General features: G+C 38.4%; 1 protein-coding gene across 2 annotated transcripts in view; it reads left to right on the plus strand.

The window, feature by feature from the left end:
- ssbp2a (single stranded DNA binding protein 2a) overlaps positions 1-15,591 on the plus strand; it is a 68,310-nt gene extending 52,719 nt beyond the window's left edge. The window contains exons 5-17 of one of the 2 annotated variants that reach the window (XM_067440067.1): positions 9,663-9,734; positions 11,739-11,795; positions 11,871-11,931; positions 12,068-12,135; positions 12,228-12,295; positions 12,413-12,461; positions 12,544-12,579; positions 12,689-12,743; positions 14,133-14,203; positions 14,274-14,352; positions 14,467-14,495; positions 14,602-14,700; positions 14,798-15,591. In XM_067440067.1, coding sequence (XP_067296168.1) covers positions 9,663-9,734; positions 11,739-11,795; positions 11,871-11,931; positions 12,068-12,135; positions 12,228-12,295; positions 12,413-12,461; positions 12,544-12,579; positions 12,689-12,743; positions 14,133-14,203; positions 14,274-14,352; positions 14,467-14,495; positions 14,602-14,700; positions 14,798-14,827 — 774 coding nt within the window. In that variant the 3' untranslated portion in view covers positions 14,828-15,591. Of the gene's footprint in view, positions 1-9,662; positions 9,735-11,735; positions 11,796-11,870; positions 11,932-12,067; positions 12,136-12,227; positions 12,296-12,412; positions 12,462-12,543; positions 12,580-12,688; positions 12,744-14,132; positions 14,204-14,273; positions 14,353-14,466; positions 14,496-14,601; positions 14,701-14,797 lie in introns of both variants that reach the window. The other variant, XM_067440066.1, reaches the window with a different exon arrangement.
- Positions 15,592-16,965: the final 1,374 nt, after the last annotated feature.

A 16,965-nucleotide genomic window follows, 5' to 3' on the forward strand; every position in this document is an offset into this window, starting at 1 on the left:
TATGTATTGATCTGCAAGCAAGATCATTCATAACATTTTAAGAAATTAAGCTATGCTATTCTTTTTTTATATCATTTGAAACTGATATGGCAGCGGGGAAGATGCATGGGGATTCATTTGCTTTCATTTTGGTTCATTTTTTAGATAAAACCTACCCGTTGATACGGATTACAGTGGGCTTAAACAGCTCGCCCTTTTACAGCAGGTTTAGTTCACAAACAACTGATGGTCATGACCACAGATTGTAAAAAAAAACTGCCAGTACAGTAGTGAGTCTGTTTGCTCAGAGAAGCTGTCAATCTCTGCTGTCAATCTTGATGTTACACTCCGTTTTTATAGCATCAAATGAATAAACACTTGAACTTACATCAGTGTGATTGAAATCTACCTAAAATGACAGAAGCCAGAAGCCATTGATAAAAAAAATTAAAAAAAAGTGTAACTTGATTTAGTGTCTATATCCCATTAGAATAAATGGAGAGGGCAGGGTTTATTATATATAGCTCTAGAAAAAATGAAGAGACCACTTAACGTTGATTCCTCAAAGCAATTTGTTCCAGAGCTGTTTATGGGGCCAGCCACCTGATGGCAATCAAAACGTTTTGGCTTCACTTTTTTTTACATTTGATTTTCATTCACAATAATCATTCCTAAAATTCAGCATTAGCTTAGCATTCACTATATCACTTTTTGCCTACTCGTATATGAGTACGGTGAATTCGGACATAATTGAAGGAAGACGAAGACGGGCTGATACAATTCTCAAATTAAGTTTAATGATCTAGGAAACTCAGGTTAGTCCATACGTAGGTTAGTCCATATGAGTTAGTCCAACTAACTCAGGTTAGTTAACCTCTGCTTCGCGTCGGGGTCCTGATCACTCTGTCGGGGTTTATTCTGCGATAACAACCGGCTGGGTGTACATTATCCCACTTATTACACGGCTACTAGTCTCTAATAAATAATTATTAGACACAAAATATTGTCTTGAGATTAAATATTTTATTAGCTCTTACGCAAAGCTTCCGCGAAGAAAAACAGTTCCGACCTGCTTTAAGCCTTTATCTAGCCTATTGCTGAAGATTTGCCATATGCCCTTGCTAAATGTTGAAAATGAATGCTGAAAGGGTTAGTTCACCCAAAAATGAAACCAAGCCTATGATTTACTCACCCTCAAGTCATTATAGGTGTATATGACATTCTTCTTTCAGACAAATACAATCGGAGTTATTTTTAAAAATCCAGGCTAACATTAATCCAAGCAGTAGTTGTAGTTGTGTTTAGTCCATAAAAAATGCAGCTGTCCATCAAATAACGTGCTCCACACGACTCCGATGGGTTAATAGAGCCTTCTGATTCGAATTGATGCGTTTGTGTAGGAAAAATATCTATATTAAAAACGTTATAAAGGAAACCTGCCTTGAAGTCTTCCATTGTAACCCACGGCTGTTTAAGCCACAAGATGGCGCCAGCGTTAAGCATAGAAGTAGTACCGGTCAAGATAACTCGTAGTACCCGAATGAGCAGGTGTTATTAGGGAATAACATACCGCTGGAATGTGCGATTGACCAATCAGAATCAAGTATCTTACAGAGCTGTGTAATAAAAGCAGGTTAACGCCCATTTGACACATACTCCATCTGCAGTGCATATGCGGTTCGTATTTTTTTCCATACTCATGTAAACGGGTTACAGCTTTCACACTGCACGCGGATGCTGTCCGTCAGTCCGTTCCAGCGGTGCATCTGCAGCAGTGCGGCGATCGTTTTCGTGCCGAGTCTATTTTTTGCTGCGCTGCGTTGCTGCATTAAAGTGATAGAACATTGTTCGCATTAAAATAAACTGATGCGAAAATCTAGTAAATTCACCACAGATGCATATAATTTAAAATATACTCTTGTTTCAAAGTCAACACATGGCTTTTTTTCTAAAAAAAAAAAACAAAACAAAAAAAAAGTAAAGCAAGGTAACAACACCTTTCTGGCATTTAGGTAAAATGTTTTGCCATAATGGAGACCACTCATCCTTTCTTGGAGGTGGAAAGAAAAGTTCTTTATGACCTGTAGGATTTTTTTTTAAAGGGTTAAAAAACGAAAGAAAAGATGAGAGTTGGCTGTTTTTGAATAGCCTATTGTAAGTTTCTAATTTAAAAAGTTTGTGATTTTTAGGCTATAAACTTAAATGTTTAAATGTTTTGCCACTTGTGTAAGCTAAATCTAAAGTGCTAGGCTATATAAATATGAATTGAATAAAATGTTGTTTAAATGTACGTTATCCTGACTTCTATGAGTAAACAAAGAGAGTTGCAATTCTGACGAGCCATGTTCACAACTTTTGGATTTTAAATAAAAAAAATTATGAATAAATGCTGTTTGTGGTATGCAACAGCAGATCAGTTGCGGACTGCAAACGCAGCATATGTGAAAGCACAACAGGGCGTGCTGATCCTGCACCGCATACGCAACGCAACATGCACCGCAGACGGAGTGTGTATGAAACTTTTTTACAAAAACGGACTCGGGCCAAGTCCAATAACAAACTTGTAGCCAATCAGCAGGTAAGGGGCGTGTCTAATAATGATGGTGAGAAGAGCGCGCTTCATTATTCAAAACACACGACACATGATGGACATTAGCCGAGAACTAACATATGCTGGCTTTTGCTTGAATATGCTTGTCATGTTCGCTTGTTTTTTGTTCATTTGCTATTGTATTGTGGCTCACTTCAGCGACGATAAAGACCTGATCAGTTTAGAAAATGAGATACTATACTCCTAATATGTTTGTTTCCTCTTTTCAAGATGTATATAACCCTAATCCAGTCATAATTGTAATATGTTGTTAGTTGTCGAGTTTTCATGAGAACAGGTAGTGTTTTTGTGATCGCTATAACTCTGCCATAGTCATTGCCTGAGTTACGTATGTATGGGTATCGCATTGCCTGAGTCTCTTTTGGGGTAGGGGCATGTTTGTTTTGGTGATTTGAAATATCAACAGTTCCCAGAAAGCATGGGAGACGAGTGGCGGGAAACTGGAACAAAGGAACATCTGACAAGGAAACAGAACGACTACACAAACTGACAGGCATGTTACTCTACTTTCATCACAAATAGTTTTTTCGCCTTCTAGATTGTAGTATGCCATTTCGGACGCAGCCATCTATTTAGTTACTGTATGAATAAGGGAAGGGATTTTCATCAAATTGGTGGAATAAATTAGTTGAGTTGTTTATAAAGACAGTCACTTGTCGCCATTTACACGTAACAATGCAAAGGAGTCACTGAAAACCCACCACTAATCACAACAGACACAGTCCGTAAAATGGCACAAACAGCGAAAGTCTCATATTCTATTACGGACAGGATGGGAATTATACATTTATTTTTCTACTCTATAAATCCACATCCAATTGTTTTTGTTTTTGCAGCAACACTTTTCTACATTTTCACTGGGTTTCAACAGGAAGTGTCCAATGGCATGACGGGATGAATGGAGCGAGAGAGAGATTAATAAAGGACTAGAGACTTCCTTCCTGTCAGTATCATTGATATATTTCCTGTTGTTATATTGGTCTGTCTGCATTCTCAGTTGGCTTTAAGGTCTACTTTTTCCATGCTATACACATGGCTCAGGTTCAGCTCACTATAATGTCTCTCTATTGTCTTTCAGTGGAGCTTATGTAACAAGTCACATGCTTAAAAGACCAGATGTGAGAATGACCGCAAAAGAGGTCAGACAGTATAGCAAACAGGCATTGTTTTTTAATTACATTTCATTTTCTTAATTATAAATGTTGCTTTATTATAGTATATGTTTGCACTCTTTGGTTTGTGTTTCATTGTTGAACTCCAGTTTTGCTTTACACCTTTCTTCCTCTGTTTCAGATTTCTTACAAGCTGAATCAATTATTTTTTGTTTCTCTAATTTGATCCGTGTAGATATATTTCTCTGTCTCTCTGATCGTGAGGACCAGGGATGTTGTCCTGATGCAGCTGATGAGAAAGTCTAGACAATGGGACTTGCCATTCTACCCACGTTTCTCTAATGAGTATAGAAATGAGTCTCCCTACCCAGTCAGCCACTGGAGGAATCACACACACACACACACACACACACACACACACACACACACACACACACACACACACACACACACACACACACACACACACAGACAGCCTCCTTATTGCGGACAGAAGGAGCAAATCTAATAAATATGGAAATGTATGAACTTGGAGACAGAGAGCTACTGCAGGCTTAAACTTTTCAGCCATGTATATGGTTTATCTGTTTATTTAGGAAGTAAGTACTGAGGAAAGAAACACACAAAGTTTTAGGAGAAGTCAATTTAGGATAAATCATTTTCATTGCACTTGTATAAACATTTTTAAACAACTGCAAATTGTCATGTCTAGACTTTGAGTAAAAAAATAGCATTTATAGTTGGGGAGATTTGGTGCAATGACTGTCCCCAAAATGTGTTAGTATCAAGAAAACATGTTGGGTTTATTTCACCTCAAAATAAAATGGAAAACATCAGAAACAATATTTTACATAAAGCACATTAATCCTATTTTAAAATGTAGGCTAGGTGCATTTTTTTTTTTTACAAAAGTTAAGCACCTCAATTCATATTACTATACCTCAATTCATATTTCTATTACCCTTTTCAAATCTAAATTGTTCTCAAATATTATCATAAGACTTTCTGTAATAAAATTAGCTTTTTATATATGTTTTGATTTTTATTTTGGACTAAAAAAAGCATAAAGGCATTTAGCAAAGACTAGCTTAGCTTAGCATAATGAATGGAATCCTATGTTGCCAGCTAGCATGTCCCGAGTAAAAGTGATTTAAAAAAAAAACACCCACCTAATTACTTCATGTGGCCTGTGTATTCACAACGAGTACAAATAGCGATGCAGATCTATATCTGATTTCCCAGTCAGATATTGACTTGGGGCTATATTATGGGGAAGCACAGGCGAAGCACTAATACTTGGGCGCAGAGATATCACGGCTCTCATCCTCACATCCACCGGCTAGCATCCGCTGCGCTTAAACGCTGGGGGTGTGTCTGCTGTCGGCACCGAAACCACGGCTACTCGCCAGAAAGCTGCCATAAGCACACAAGACAACACTCGTGTACAGTTTACGAGTCACTCACGGCGGCAGCAGATGTCGGCGGTTTGGGAAGATAGTCGTTTCGGCCACATTCTGCAGTGGATTATCAGTGAATCCCAGTTGTCGCCAATTTGGTCGAAATTTGTAAAACTCCGGTGTAAAGTCACTGCAGAGGCCGGTGTTTGGGTATGATCCTCAGCACTGCATCAAGATAGCTGTTCACAAAATGAATCCACCTCTTCTTGATATTGTCTTTTTTGTTTTGTAAGCTGTTTTGTTAGTTGTAGGGTGTATTAACTAAAGGTACTGACAGTAACTCGCAATCTAGCAGGTGAATTGACGCAAAATTGCGAAAGTGCTTTAGTTATGGGGGAGGGGGCATATGCTCAATGGCTCCAGTGCATCATCGAGCCATTGTTTAGCCCCGCCCAAAAAATCCAGACCACAGCTATAGTGAAAAACTGTTTAACGGTATAACTTTTGAATTCAGTACTACATAGTTTTCAGTCTTTTTAAAGTTTTCCACCAATATATTTCTAAAATGTATAATGTGTTTAGAAACAAATCTCAGAATCGCCTTTACAGGAACTTTAAAATGTTCTGATATCTAAATAGAGGGTATGTGGCTTATTTAAAGGGGTACTTCAGCGCTGGGAAGATGAATCTGTATTTAAACTGGGTCATCAATGCAGTAGAAATGTGAAATTATTTTTGAATTTGGTGTCTTTTAGACTGAGAAAAGACAGAAAATGTATTTTTGTCCCATGGGGATGAAAGACTACAATTCCCAGAATGCTTCGCTGCCCTGTGAGGCCATTCCCAACGCCACCAACTTGATTACTGTGACTGAGTTAGAGAACAGAGAAGACACTTTAATTAAAAACTGAATGTGTCTGTTCAATATAATGAGTGAGTCACCGTCCGAGTATCACAGCACTGAGCACTAACTGCAGGAGTGATGAGAGCTGAGGTAATAGTGACTACACTCGCAGCATACATTCACAACGCGAGTTCAGTCTGGCGAAGGCGTTTCAGTTCATACCTTTGCATGCTTAACTTTCATTGAAATTAATTTGAGAAGTTAAAAGACTTACATTGCTCACCATATCTCCGTTTAAATGAGTGCCTGTAGCTGCGACCTGAGCTCTCCCTGCAAGCTGAGTGTAATCTCCCATCCTTCATGCGCGGATTCAAAACATGCGGAAATGGCTCCCTCTGCTGGCTGTAGTCTTTAGCCTTTGGCCAAACATTCCTCCTATGATGCAAAAATCGTCAATTTGCATTATAGGAGGAATTTTTCCAGAAATAAAATGCATAAATCTCTTGTCTCAGGGGGATATGAGGGGGGAAAGCACAATCATTTGAATATACTCCAGTGTTTCTACTGATACAAAGCCATATGCTAATCGCTGAAGTAACCCTTTAAGGTCAATTAAGGTTAATTGTCCCTCGGATGTAATACTCTGTGCCTTATTTGGAAGAGTCGTGTATATTAATGCAGAGCTCTGCTCTGATTGGCTGTTTCACTATGCGGCTCAATGACAGCTAACACATCTATACCATCCGTCATGATGACAATGATTTTACTATGATAATGTTTATAATGCTTGTACAGCAACGTTACAGTTTGACAGTAGAGTACTGATTTAAAAGTCGTTTTATTTAGCCACAAACTACAAAGTAATGTAGAAGCCACTCAAAATAGTCAGTGTCATGTTTACTGCACCGCTGCAAAATAATCATACTTCAGTTCTCAAAAATGTATATTTTTTTTAACAAATTAGTTCATTTAACAAACTAGAAGCCTTGTCAAATGACTACCATTTCAACTTAGATGGTGGAGACGGTGACGTTAGCTACAAGGATTGAGTGAGTGATCTGAAACGTAGTTAGCTTGTGAGTTATGTGATGATGATGAAATTTTGTTTAATTTAGATTTCAATCCATCAACATGCATATCTACTGTTGTATTTTATGACAACACTGGCAGGAAATAATGTTGACCTTTGTCATTTGACAAACTGTTATGTGAGCTACTTGGAGTTTCCTATTGTTACTTTACTAACGTTAGCATCTTGCGTTAGATCTAGACAACAGATCTAGATATTATCTTTAATGTTGTCTTACTAAGAAACTTTCAATTTAATCAGAAATGGGTTCGAAAGTCAAGAAGTGGATAAAATCCCTACTTATTGCTTGCAGGAATATGGTTGGAATCGGCCCTTTCTTCAGTTTTAGTCGCTGAGTGAATCCTGCTTGATATTGTCCCAGGTTAGAAAAACTCTCCGTGGTGAAATGGGCAGAGCAAACTAAATACTCTGAATTAAATTGTTGCGGTATCCGATTGTAAACGGATGTAAAAACCATGCCTGTTGACATTTTCATCTGTGAGAAGAGTATGAAAAGTCCTCACGTCTCCTGCACAGTCATGACATTTATTTCCATGATCTGCCGTTTTCGCTATCCTCATGTGACGCTTGTTTATCTGAACTCCCGATGATTCGGCTGTGCCGTTCCGCCTGACAATGAACATTGGCTGACATGCAAATATTAGGGACGTGCAAATTAATGATCTCAGCGATTGCATCACAGTTGTTGTTATGTTGAAAATAGCCTTTGAAAATAGTTTTTCTGTGGTTTTTCACAAACAAGATTTACATATGAAGGAGGAAATAATAGTGTTTGAGACTCACAGTATGTGATCTCCATGTACTGAACTCTTTTTATCTAACTATGGCAAGGTTAATTCAATTTTTCATTCTAGGGCATCTTTACATATTAGGGGCTCGGCCTTTACATGGACGTGAACTTAAAATACATTCCATTCTTAATCCATAGGGTTGAATATGGAGTTGGCCCACCCATTGCAGTTATAACAGCTTCAACTCTTCAAGAAAGGCTTTCCACAAGGAGTGTGTTTATTGGAAGTGTTACCATTTTTCTAGAAGCGCATTTGTGAGGTCAGGCACTGATGTTGGACATGAAGACCTCACAGTGTCTGCTTTTATTCATTCCAAAGGTGTTATATCAGGTTGAGGTCAGGACTCTGTACAGTGCAGTCAAGTTCCTCTACACCAAACTTTTTCATCCATGTCTTTATGGACCTTGCTTGGTGCCATGTGCAGTGATGTTCGGAACAGGAATGAGCCATTCCCAAACTGTTCCTGCAAAGTTGAGAGCATGAAATTGCCCAAAATGTCTTGGTATGCTGAAGCATTAAGAGTTCCTTTCACTGTAACTAAGGGGCCAAGCCCAACCACTGAAAAACAACCCCACATCATAATCCCACCTCCACCAAACTTTGCACTTGGCACAATGCAGTCAGGCAAGTATTGTTCTTCTGGCAACCGCCAAACCCACACTCATCCATCAGATTGCCAGACAGAGAAGCGTGATTCATCACTCCAGAGAACACGTCTCTCCACTGCTCTAGAGTCCAGCAGCGGCGTGCTTTACACCACTGTATCCGACACTTTGCATTGCACTTCTGTGCACTGTTCTTGAGCTAATCTGGTGGCCACACGAATTCTGGAGGCCTGTAGCTATTGACTCTGCAGAAAGTTGGAGACTTCTTCGAACTGTACACCTCAGCATGTGCTGACCCTGCTCTGTGATTTTACGTAGCCTACCACTTTGTGGCTGAGTTGCTGTTTTCCCAATTGCTTCCACTTTGTTATTATACCAATTACAGTTGAACGTAGAATATTTAGTAGTGAGAATTTCACGAATCGACTTATTGCACTGGTGGCAACCTATCATGGTACCATTCTTCAATTCACTGAGCACCTGAGAGCATCCCATTCTTTCACAAGTGTTTCTATTTATTTATTTATTGAATATTTTTTTTAGATGAAATGCAGTATAACACAGAAACATTCTTGGTCATTTTTTTATTCTAATGTAATCACTGCTGGGCATACAGTAGAGTTGAGGTGTTATTGGAGGGCATCCAGACTGCCATAATTTACCACCTGGGTCGGTATGGTGAGGTAACTGCCATCATTGTATGTGGGGGCAAATAAGGGGAAAGCAGTTGTTTCTGTTAGATTTTCAGTTGAGTACTAGAAAGCCTAAACCGCCAGTGAAACTGTAGTACACCAACACTAGTGCTGTTAATTATTCAGTGGACAAAATGTGTTTGCCAGGAGGTGCAACTTCTCAGTGTCTATGTCTTCCCACTGTTTCATATTTCCTCCCATTGTTCAAGTCTTAGGATTGTGTGCGCGCACGTAATTGCTGGAGCATGTGATATCAAATGTGAGGTTTTAAAACTACAGGCTAACATGTTCTGCCTAAAATAAAATTCTATCATGATTTACTCACCCTCATGTCATTCCAAACCTGAATGAATTCTTTTCTTTCTTTCTTTCTTTCTTTCTTTCTTTCTTTCTTTCTTTCTTTCTTTCTTTCTTTCTTTCTTTCCATCAGGGAACTTAATTTTCAGGTTATTAATACAATATTTTATCTAAGTGATATGTTACATGTAAAATTCTACTCTTCCTTACTCTTTGTGTGTGTGTGTGTGTGTGTATCCTGTAGAGTGCAGCACAGAGTCCAGTGATTGGAAGTCCTCCTGGAGACGGTATGCCTTTGCCCCCGGGGTTTTTCCAGGTACACACGCACACGTTTGTTTTTGTGACATATGGGGACATTCCATAGGCGTCATGGTTTTTATACTGTACAAACCATATTTTCTATCCCCATACACTGTCTCTGCCCCTAAACCTACCCATCAGAGGAAACATTCTGCATTTTTACTCTCTAAAAAAAACTCATCCTGTATGATTTATAAGCATTTTGAAAAGTGGGGACATGGCCAATGTCTTCATATTTCACCCTCTCCTTGTAATACCTATGTCATACCCATGTCATTATACACATTTGTGTCCTCAAATGTCACAAAAACATGCCCACACATATACACACACACACACACGTGTTTTTGTGAATTGTGGGGACTTTCCATAGGCGTAATGCATTTTACACTGTACAAACTGTACATTCTATCCCCCTACACTGCCCCTGCACCTAAACCTACCCATCACAGGAAACATTCTGCATGTTTACATTTTTCAAACAACATAATTTAGTATGTTTAATAATCCGTTTACAGTCCACACAATGTAGGTGATCTCAGGTTTTTATTACATTGTGGGGCACACACATTAGAAGTATTGCACTGAGACTTAACATCATTATATAGAAATATCTAATTGATAAAGGTTATTAAAAGACATTATTTTAAATGTACCACCAAAAACCACCAGAAGCGAGCAGCATGTTAAAAAAAAAAAAGAATTCAGATAATGGAGTTGTGGAATACTGTATTAAAAAATAAATTATTTTATTCATCTGTGATTGACATTTTTTTGGGGAGACAGTGCTGAGTCAGGAGAGATTATGAATGAATGGGCAATTAATATATTTATTCAGGCCAAGAAAAATATATGTGGATGTCTATAACAGCAGATTATGCAAAACATTGCCATACTTTGATTTTTTTAAATTGGAAAGAGATGTGTGTTTTCAATTATTTGTTTAATTATCCGTTATAATTATGGTATTTTCAAAGGAGCGCTGTAAGTGCATAAACACTGGGCAGTGTGTATGTCATTTAAAATGCACCAGAACATACATCGATTAAATGTCAGCAGGCAGTCTGAGAGCTGCTGTCCTGGCTGATGTGTATTGACAATCGCTCATTGATAGTCTTAAGCTCAGATTCTAAAAGAGTTCAGCCGTAACAATCCTTTTTTTCAGTTCACTCGCTCAGTTTCATCTGGTTTTACCTTAACCAACCCTCTGAGATATCTGCTTTGAACATCCCAAATATAACATGGGTCGAAACAACACTTGCTTTTTCATTTTGAAGTCAATGGGACCTATCATAGGCTACACCGTGGCAAAACGCAAGTGTTTTTTGCTAGTTCCAGCCTGACGCAGTTATCATTTTCCCGTCCTGCGCCACGTTGTTTAAATAGCAAATGGACTTACCCATCTGTGCGCTGGTCTGAAATCAAGGTGTGTTCAGGTGCGTTGTTGGCGTGTTGCTATTTTGAGGCAACGGAAAACGTCTGCACCATTGACCAAAACAATACCTGTTAAATATGCAGTATTTTTGTGTTATTTAAAGAGTATGTTAGTAATATGCGCGGTGCGTATTACACACAGGGTAAAATTACTATTTATTTTTTGTCCATTGGAATAATGTGCATTGATTTATCATTCATAATAAGACCAAGAATATGCATTTAAAAAAAGAAAATAGGCTTGTTTTGAATCCTGTTGACTTGGAAAGAGATGCTGTACAATCACTCACTAATTGCATTACTGTAAACATGCTTTTGCTGTTTTGCATTGAGAGATAAATTGAAGCCACATATTCTGATGAAGTTTAACCTAGACAGATTTGACATCAACATTGAAGTTGAACATCTGCAAGACTAAATGAAATAGAAATACAGTGTTGCCATCTGGTGGTGTGATTTATAGTGTCAGTCGGTCTGGTTTGCCTGCTGGGTGAACCATGAAGGATTTGTGTTCAGGTCTTAAAAATCAATTTGTGATGAAGACTGAATTAATCAATTGTTCTCTGTCCTTGTGTTTTCTCAGCAGTTTATGTCTCCTCGATACCCAGGTGGGCCCAGAGGCTCTCTCAGAATACCCAATCAGGTATTTTCACTTATAGATTCTGCTTTCGGGAACTAGGTTTTCATTCCTCACATTAATCTGATTTGTTTTGAACAGGCCTTGGGGCCTGGAAACCAGCCTCTCCTACCCAGCGGGATGGATCCTACTAGACAGCCAGGTATTTACTCGCAGCTTACTGATCAAGTCAACACAGATATTTCTATTTCTGCCCTTTCTGTTTTTTTTTCTAACCCTACCTTTATGGCTAATTTGATTATGTACATCCATTGTAACCTCTTTGCTCCATTTGTAAGGCCATCCCAACATGAGTGGGCCGATGCAGCGGATGACCTCTCGGGGAATGGTTCCTATTGGACCACAGGTGAGTTATCCATGGAAAATTAGGTAAAGGTGTGCAAGCATGTTACTGTTCACAGACTTGAATGTATTATATTGGTATAATTGATGTTCCAGAACTATGGTGGTGGAATGAGACCTCCCCTAAATGCCCTATTGGGAGCCGGAATGCCTGGGATTAACATGTAATTGTATTCACATCACAGATCATCATCATTCCCTGAATACTTCAGCAATCATTAAGTCAGAATCTCCAGTGTACTACTGTATAAAACTGTATATTTGAATGTTGTTGTGTAAAGGGGTCCCGCAGGAGGAAGACCATGGCCCAATCCTCCAAATAACAATTCGGTCAGTTTTCAAAATGGCATGATAATTGATTAGAACTCGTGTATCCTAAACAATATAAATACCTGTACATTTCTCCCTGCAGATCCCTTATTCATCTGCGTCTCCAGGCAGTTATTCGGTAGGTAATGTAAAGTTGTCTAAGGTTTCTTTGGATACACTACCTTGTCTTTTGGTAACTTTGGGTAACACTCTGGTCATTTGAATAAGCAGAATCAGTGTGTTTGCAGGGTCCCCCAGCAGGTGGCGGCCCTCCCGGAACGCCTATCATGCCCAGTCCTGCAGGTAATTTTTTTTAAATCTATGTTTACACGACAACGTTGTACTAAAAACGGAAAAGTCTTTCCATCGCGTTTTTCGCTTACAGACGACAACATTGTCAATATAATCCCCTTACACACAGATCCGTGAAAACGATTAGCAAACCCCCTATTATCCTGCCAGGCCAGTGAGAGGGTCCTCACTGCAGAACACAAGATCCAGGGGGCGTGGTTGGATCCAGATCCAACTCATCCCACTTATATACTTTGCTATATTACTGCAACAATGGAGCCATCTTCACATACTTTTGAAAATCTAGTGTTAGTTGGTAGGCGCTCATTGACACAGTTGTAAACATGACGGCTTTCACCTTCCACAAATGAGGTTGGTCCACGACATCCTTTAGAATTCAAACAACCAGTTAAAGACATCAAAAATCCAGAAGTGTTTCTAAATAAGTGTGCCATATCCATCAGACGTTCAGCCAATGGTCCATGGGCATGACTTCTGAGGCTGAGACTACACAACTTCAACTCTAAACCTACCCCAACTCCACCAACTGGATCTGGACCCAACCCGCCTGCCTGGATTTCGTGTTTTGCAGTGTGGCCAGTAGTTGGCATTTTCACTTTGTAAAGAAACGCTATGCTCCAATTCTTGAATCTTCCCACGCATTTTACAGTGTACATGTTTGTTTTTGTATATATATTTTTTTTTTGTTTTATGCAGTATAGCTGATGCCAAGGAAACCCTCAGTATCTACAACAGTTCCTCAATTATACGCTCTATATAGATTGATCACTTAATACGCATGCCCATGATGTCATTGTTTTCCAAACTTGCACTTTGTATCCTGTTTACAAAAGTTTGCGTTTACAGGCCCCCAAAACGCTGTTGTTGTGTAAATGAGCTGAAAACACAAAGTTTTGTGTTTTTGAAAACACTTAAGAAGTTGCATTTACTCTTTATATTTTTTTTATCTCAGAATTCTGACTTTTTTTCTTACAATTTATAAAGTGACGATTCTGATATATACACTCGCTATTGTGTGATATAAAGTCACAGTTCTGACTGAGAAAAATTGTGGCTTTATATCACCTTTGCGAGTTTATATCTCAGAATTGTGACTTTATAACTCGGAATTGTGAGAGAAAAAGTCCGAATTCTGAGATAAAAAGTGGCAATTACTCTCTTTATTTTTGTATTTAGTGGCATAAACGGGCTTTCATATGTTATAGTTATGTGTGTCACATCTGTCACCATTTCAGTTAGCATTAGCATATAAGCTAGTAGCAGCATGTAGATGCAAGACAGCAGGAAACACACTGCATGGTTTAGCCATCCCAAGTCGGTTCTTTTATCTCTAGCTAATAATGAAACAAACTAATGTGTGATGTATAATATTGATTTTAGATTCAAACAATTCGAGTGACAACATGTACACCATGATCAGCTCAGTCCCTCCAAATGGAAACAGACCAAATGTGAGTCTTTAAAAAAAATATAAACATATGAGGTAGCTTATATTTAGTCTTATGACATTTTTCCTTTCAGTTTCCTTTAGGTTCAGGTGCCGATGGCCCGATAGGCAGCATGGCAGGCATGGAGCCTCATCACATAAATGGTTCATTAGGTAGGACAGATTTCACTTCCACAGCACAATGCTAAACATAAACATTTCCCATCCATTTGCACATTCTTGCCTTTCATGCGATACTTTAGTCTTTTCCTTTCCGCCATTCAACAGGATCTGGTGACATTGAAAGCCTCCCAAAGGTAAGGGACAATCTGTACTGTTTTGAAAGATGTTTAAACAGTGACGTACATTTCTCTTGAAATTCATTTGTGGTTGCTGTCCTCAAACTTTTTTCACATTCAACAGAGCTCTCCAGGAAACCTCAGCATGAATAATCAGCCTGGCACACCAAGAGATGATGGAGAAATGAGTGGCAACTTCCTCAACCCATTTCAGAGTGAAAGTGTACGTATGCAGAAAGCTTTTTTTTCTTCTTTTTTTCGTAAGATGATTTAAATACAGCAGCTGTTGTCATTCAAAATACCGTCTTGTCTTCTTGCAGTATTCTCCAAACATGACAATGAGTGTGTGAGAGGACAGCACATGAGTGACATTACAAGTTTTTACCGTGTTAATAGACTTAACAGAATCTTCTCTCAACCGGCTCTTTGGTTTTCTACTCATTTTGTCTTTGGTGAACTATCGTGAATTACAGTGATGTCCACTACTCCGAATCTAAACAAACTCAAGCAAGCCATAAAAGGAAGCAGAAGACACCTAGAACAAGCTTTTTTTGTCATTCCTTGGTTGTCTGTGTCTTGTTTGGATTCACACAAGGATGGACATCAATCTGTTTTTTTAATTCTTGAATCTTTCCACACATTTTTCAGTGAACATGGTTCATTTTTTATATAATTATTTTTCTTTTCTATGCAGTATAGCTGATACCAAGGAAGCCCTCAGTATCCCATACAACAGTTGATAACTTTCACTTTAGATAAGCATAATTTAGTTACACATTATGTTAAATAATACATAAACATTTTTTTGAACAACTAAACATATAGTGGTTTTCCTCAAGATTTTAATTTAAATAAGGTTTTTAGCCACAATGTCATGGTTTTGACCAGACAACCACTACTGACAAAATCGCCTTGTTTTTGCTTGATTAATGTCGGGCAAGACATTAATAGACAAAAGAATAAGACAAATGTACAGTACAAAAGCAAAAAAAAAGACTGAACTTACATTTTTTGGACTCACTTCATGAGTTCTTGTCATGTTGGATTTGTTCTTGTAAATACAGCTATCTGTGTATAATTTGGATATGCTGATATAAAAATCATTTTCACCATTTGTAGTGTGTTTGTATGTGACCTTATTGAAAAAACTGCACAGGCCACCTAGAGTGGGGAAAACCCAGCCTGATCTGCCGGCGATTTGATTTCGCCCTGGAGCTCAGGCTGGAAACCTGTACGTTCATTGCTTCTGTTACACATTTGCGGGAACCAATCACACACTGGCTTATCCAACTGGCGGGATTAACAAAAACGGATAGAGAAGCAATGGATTGATGCCCGTTGATCACGCCTCTTGTGGTCTTATTGTTTAAAGGACTATTCAATTGCAAACTATACTCGTTGATCACGCCTCTTGTGGTCTTATTGGTTAAAGGACTATTCAATTGCGAACTATACTCGTTGATCACGCCTCTTGTGCAGTAGAAAATACAGAGCAGACTCCACAGACCTATGTTCAATCTTAAAAGATTGAGGTTGGTCTGGTGATAGCCATACAGTCCCCTCTTTGCTGGTTTATACTGGGGGGATTCCAGAAAGCAAGATTAACTTAGCATTCAGGTTGATTAACCCAAATCTTGCTTACTCAAAGTATGTTGGTTTCAAAAACACGTCTGTGAATATGTTCAGACGACTCAGAGTATGTTCCTGATTAACTCACAACACATTCTCAACAGAGGGACGACTCGATGATTCACCATGGAAACAGACGCTAAGAAAGAGCATGCCAATCTTCTTTTGTTTAATGGTGATTTATATAACCTACTCAGTGTTGACCTATTTGGTGGTTGTACAATATTTTGTTCAATTCGAGTATAAGTATTATATTCTTTGTTTGAGGAACCAATGTTCCATGAAATTACACTAAATAAATATATTTGAATTGAATTAACATTTAAACATTAACTTGTTATAGTGCTTTATAATTAATATATAATATTGTATATTATATCTGTAACTAATTTAAAGGAAGTGTATGTAAGATTGTGGCCGAAACTTGTACTGATATCACCTTCAAATGACTGCAGAGCGGTGTATCCCCCTCCTCCCGGATGCTGTATCACTACTGACTTCGTGATTGGTAGATAGGTGGAGGACGGAGCTTCAGGCCAAAACATCAACAATTGTTGAGGGCTGCAACAACAGCTTTTAAATGACAATATCCTGGCCAGACTACTGTTGTCAGTGATATAAGTATTTGAAACTAACATGATTTCTTAATGTCTAGTGACATATCAGGGCCATTTTATGATTAATTGAAATACATTTGTTACATACAGTTCCTTTAACTATATTAACTATATAACATGCATCTGAATACCTCTTAAGCAAACTAACCCTTGAACATAACCTGCTCAGGAGCAGTTTATAAGTGAGTTGCTACAGCTACTTACCCTGAAAGGTACCTGTTTTTTTGGAAGCGAAAGTTGAG

The sequence above is a fragment of the Pseudorasbora parva genome, chromosome 3 (assembly GCF_024679245.1).
Source record: "Pseudorasbora parva isolate DD20220531a chromosome 3, ASM2467924v1, whole genome shotgun sequence".
NCBI classification, from domain to species: Eukaryota; Metazoa; Chordata; class Actinopteri; order Cypriniformes; family Gobionidae; genus Pseudorasbora; species Pseudorasbora parva.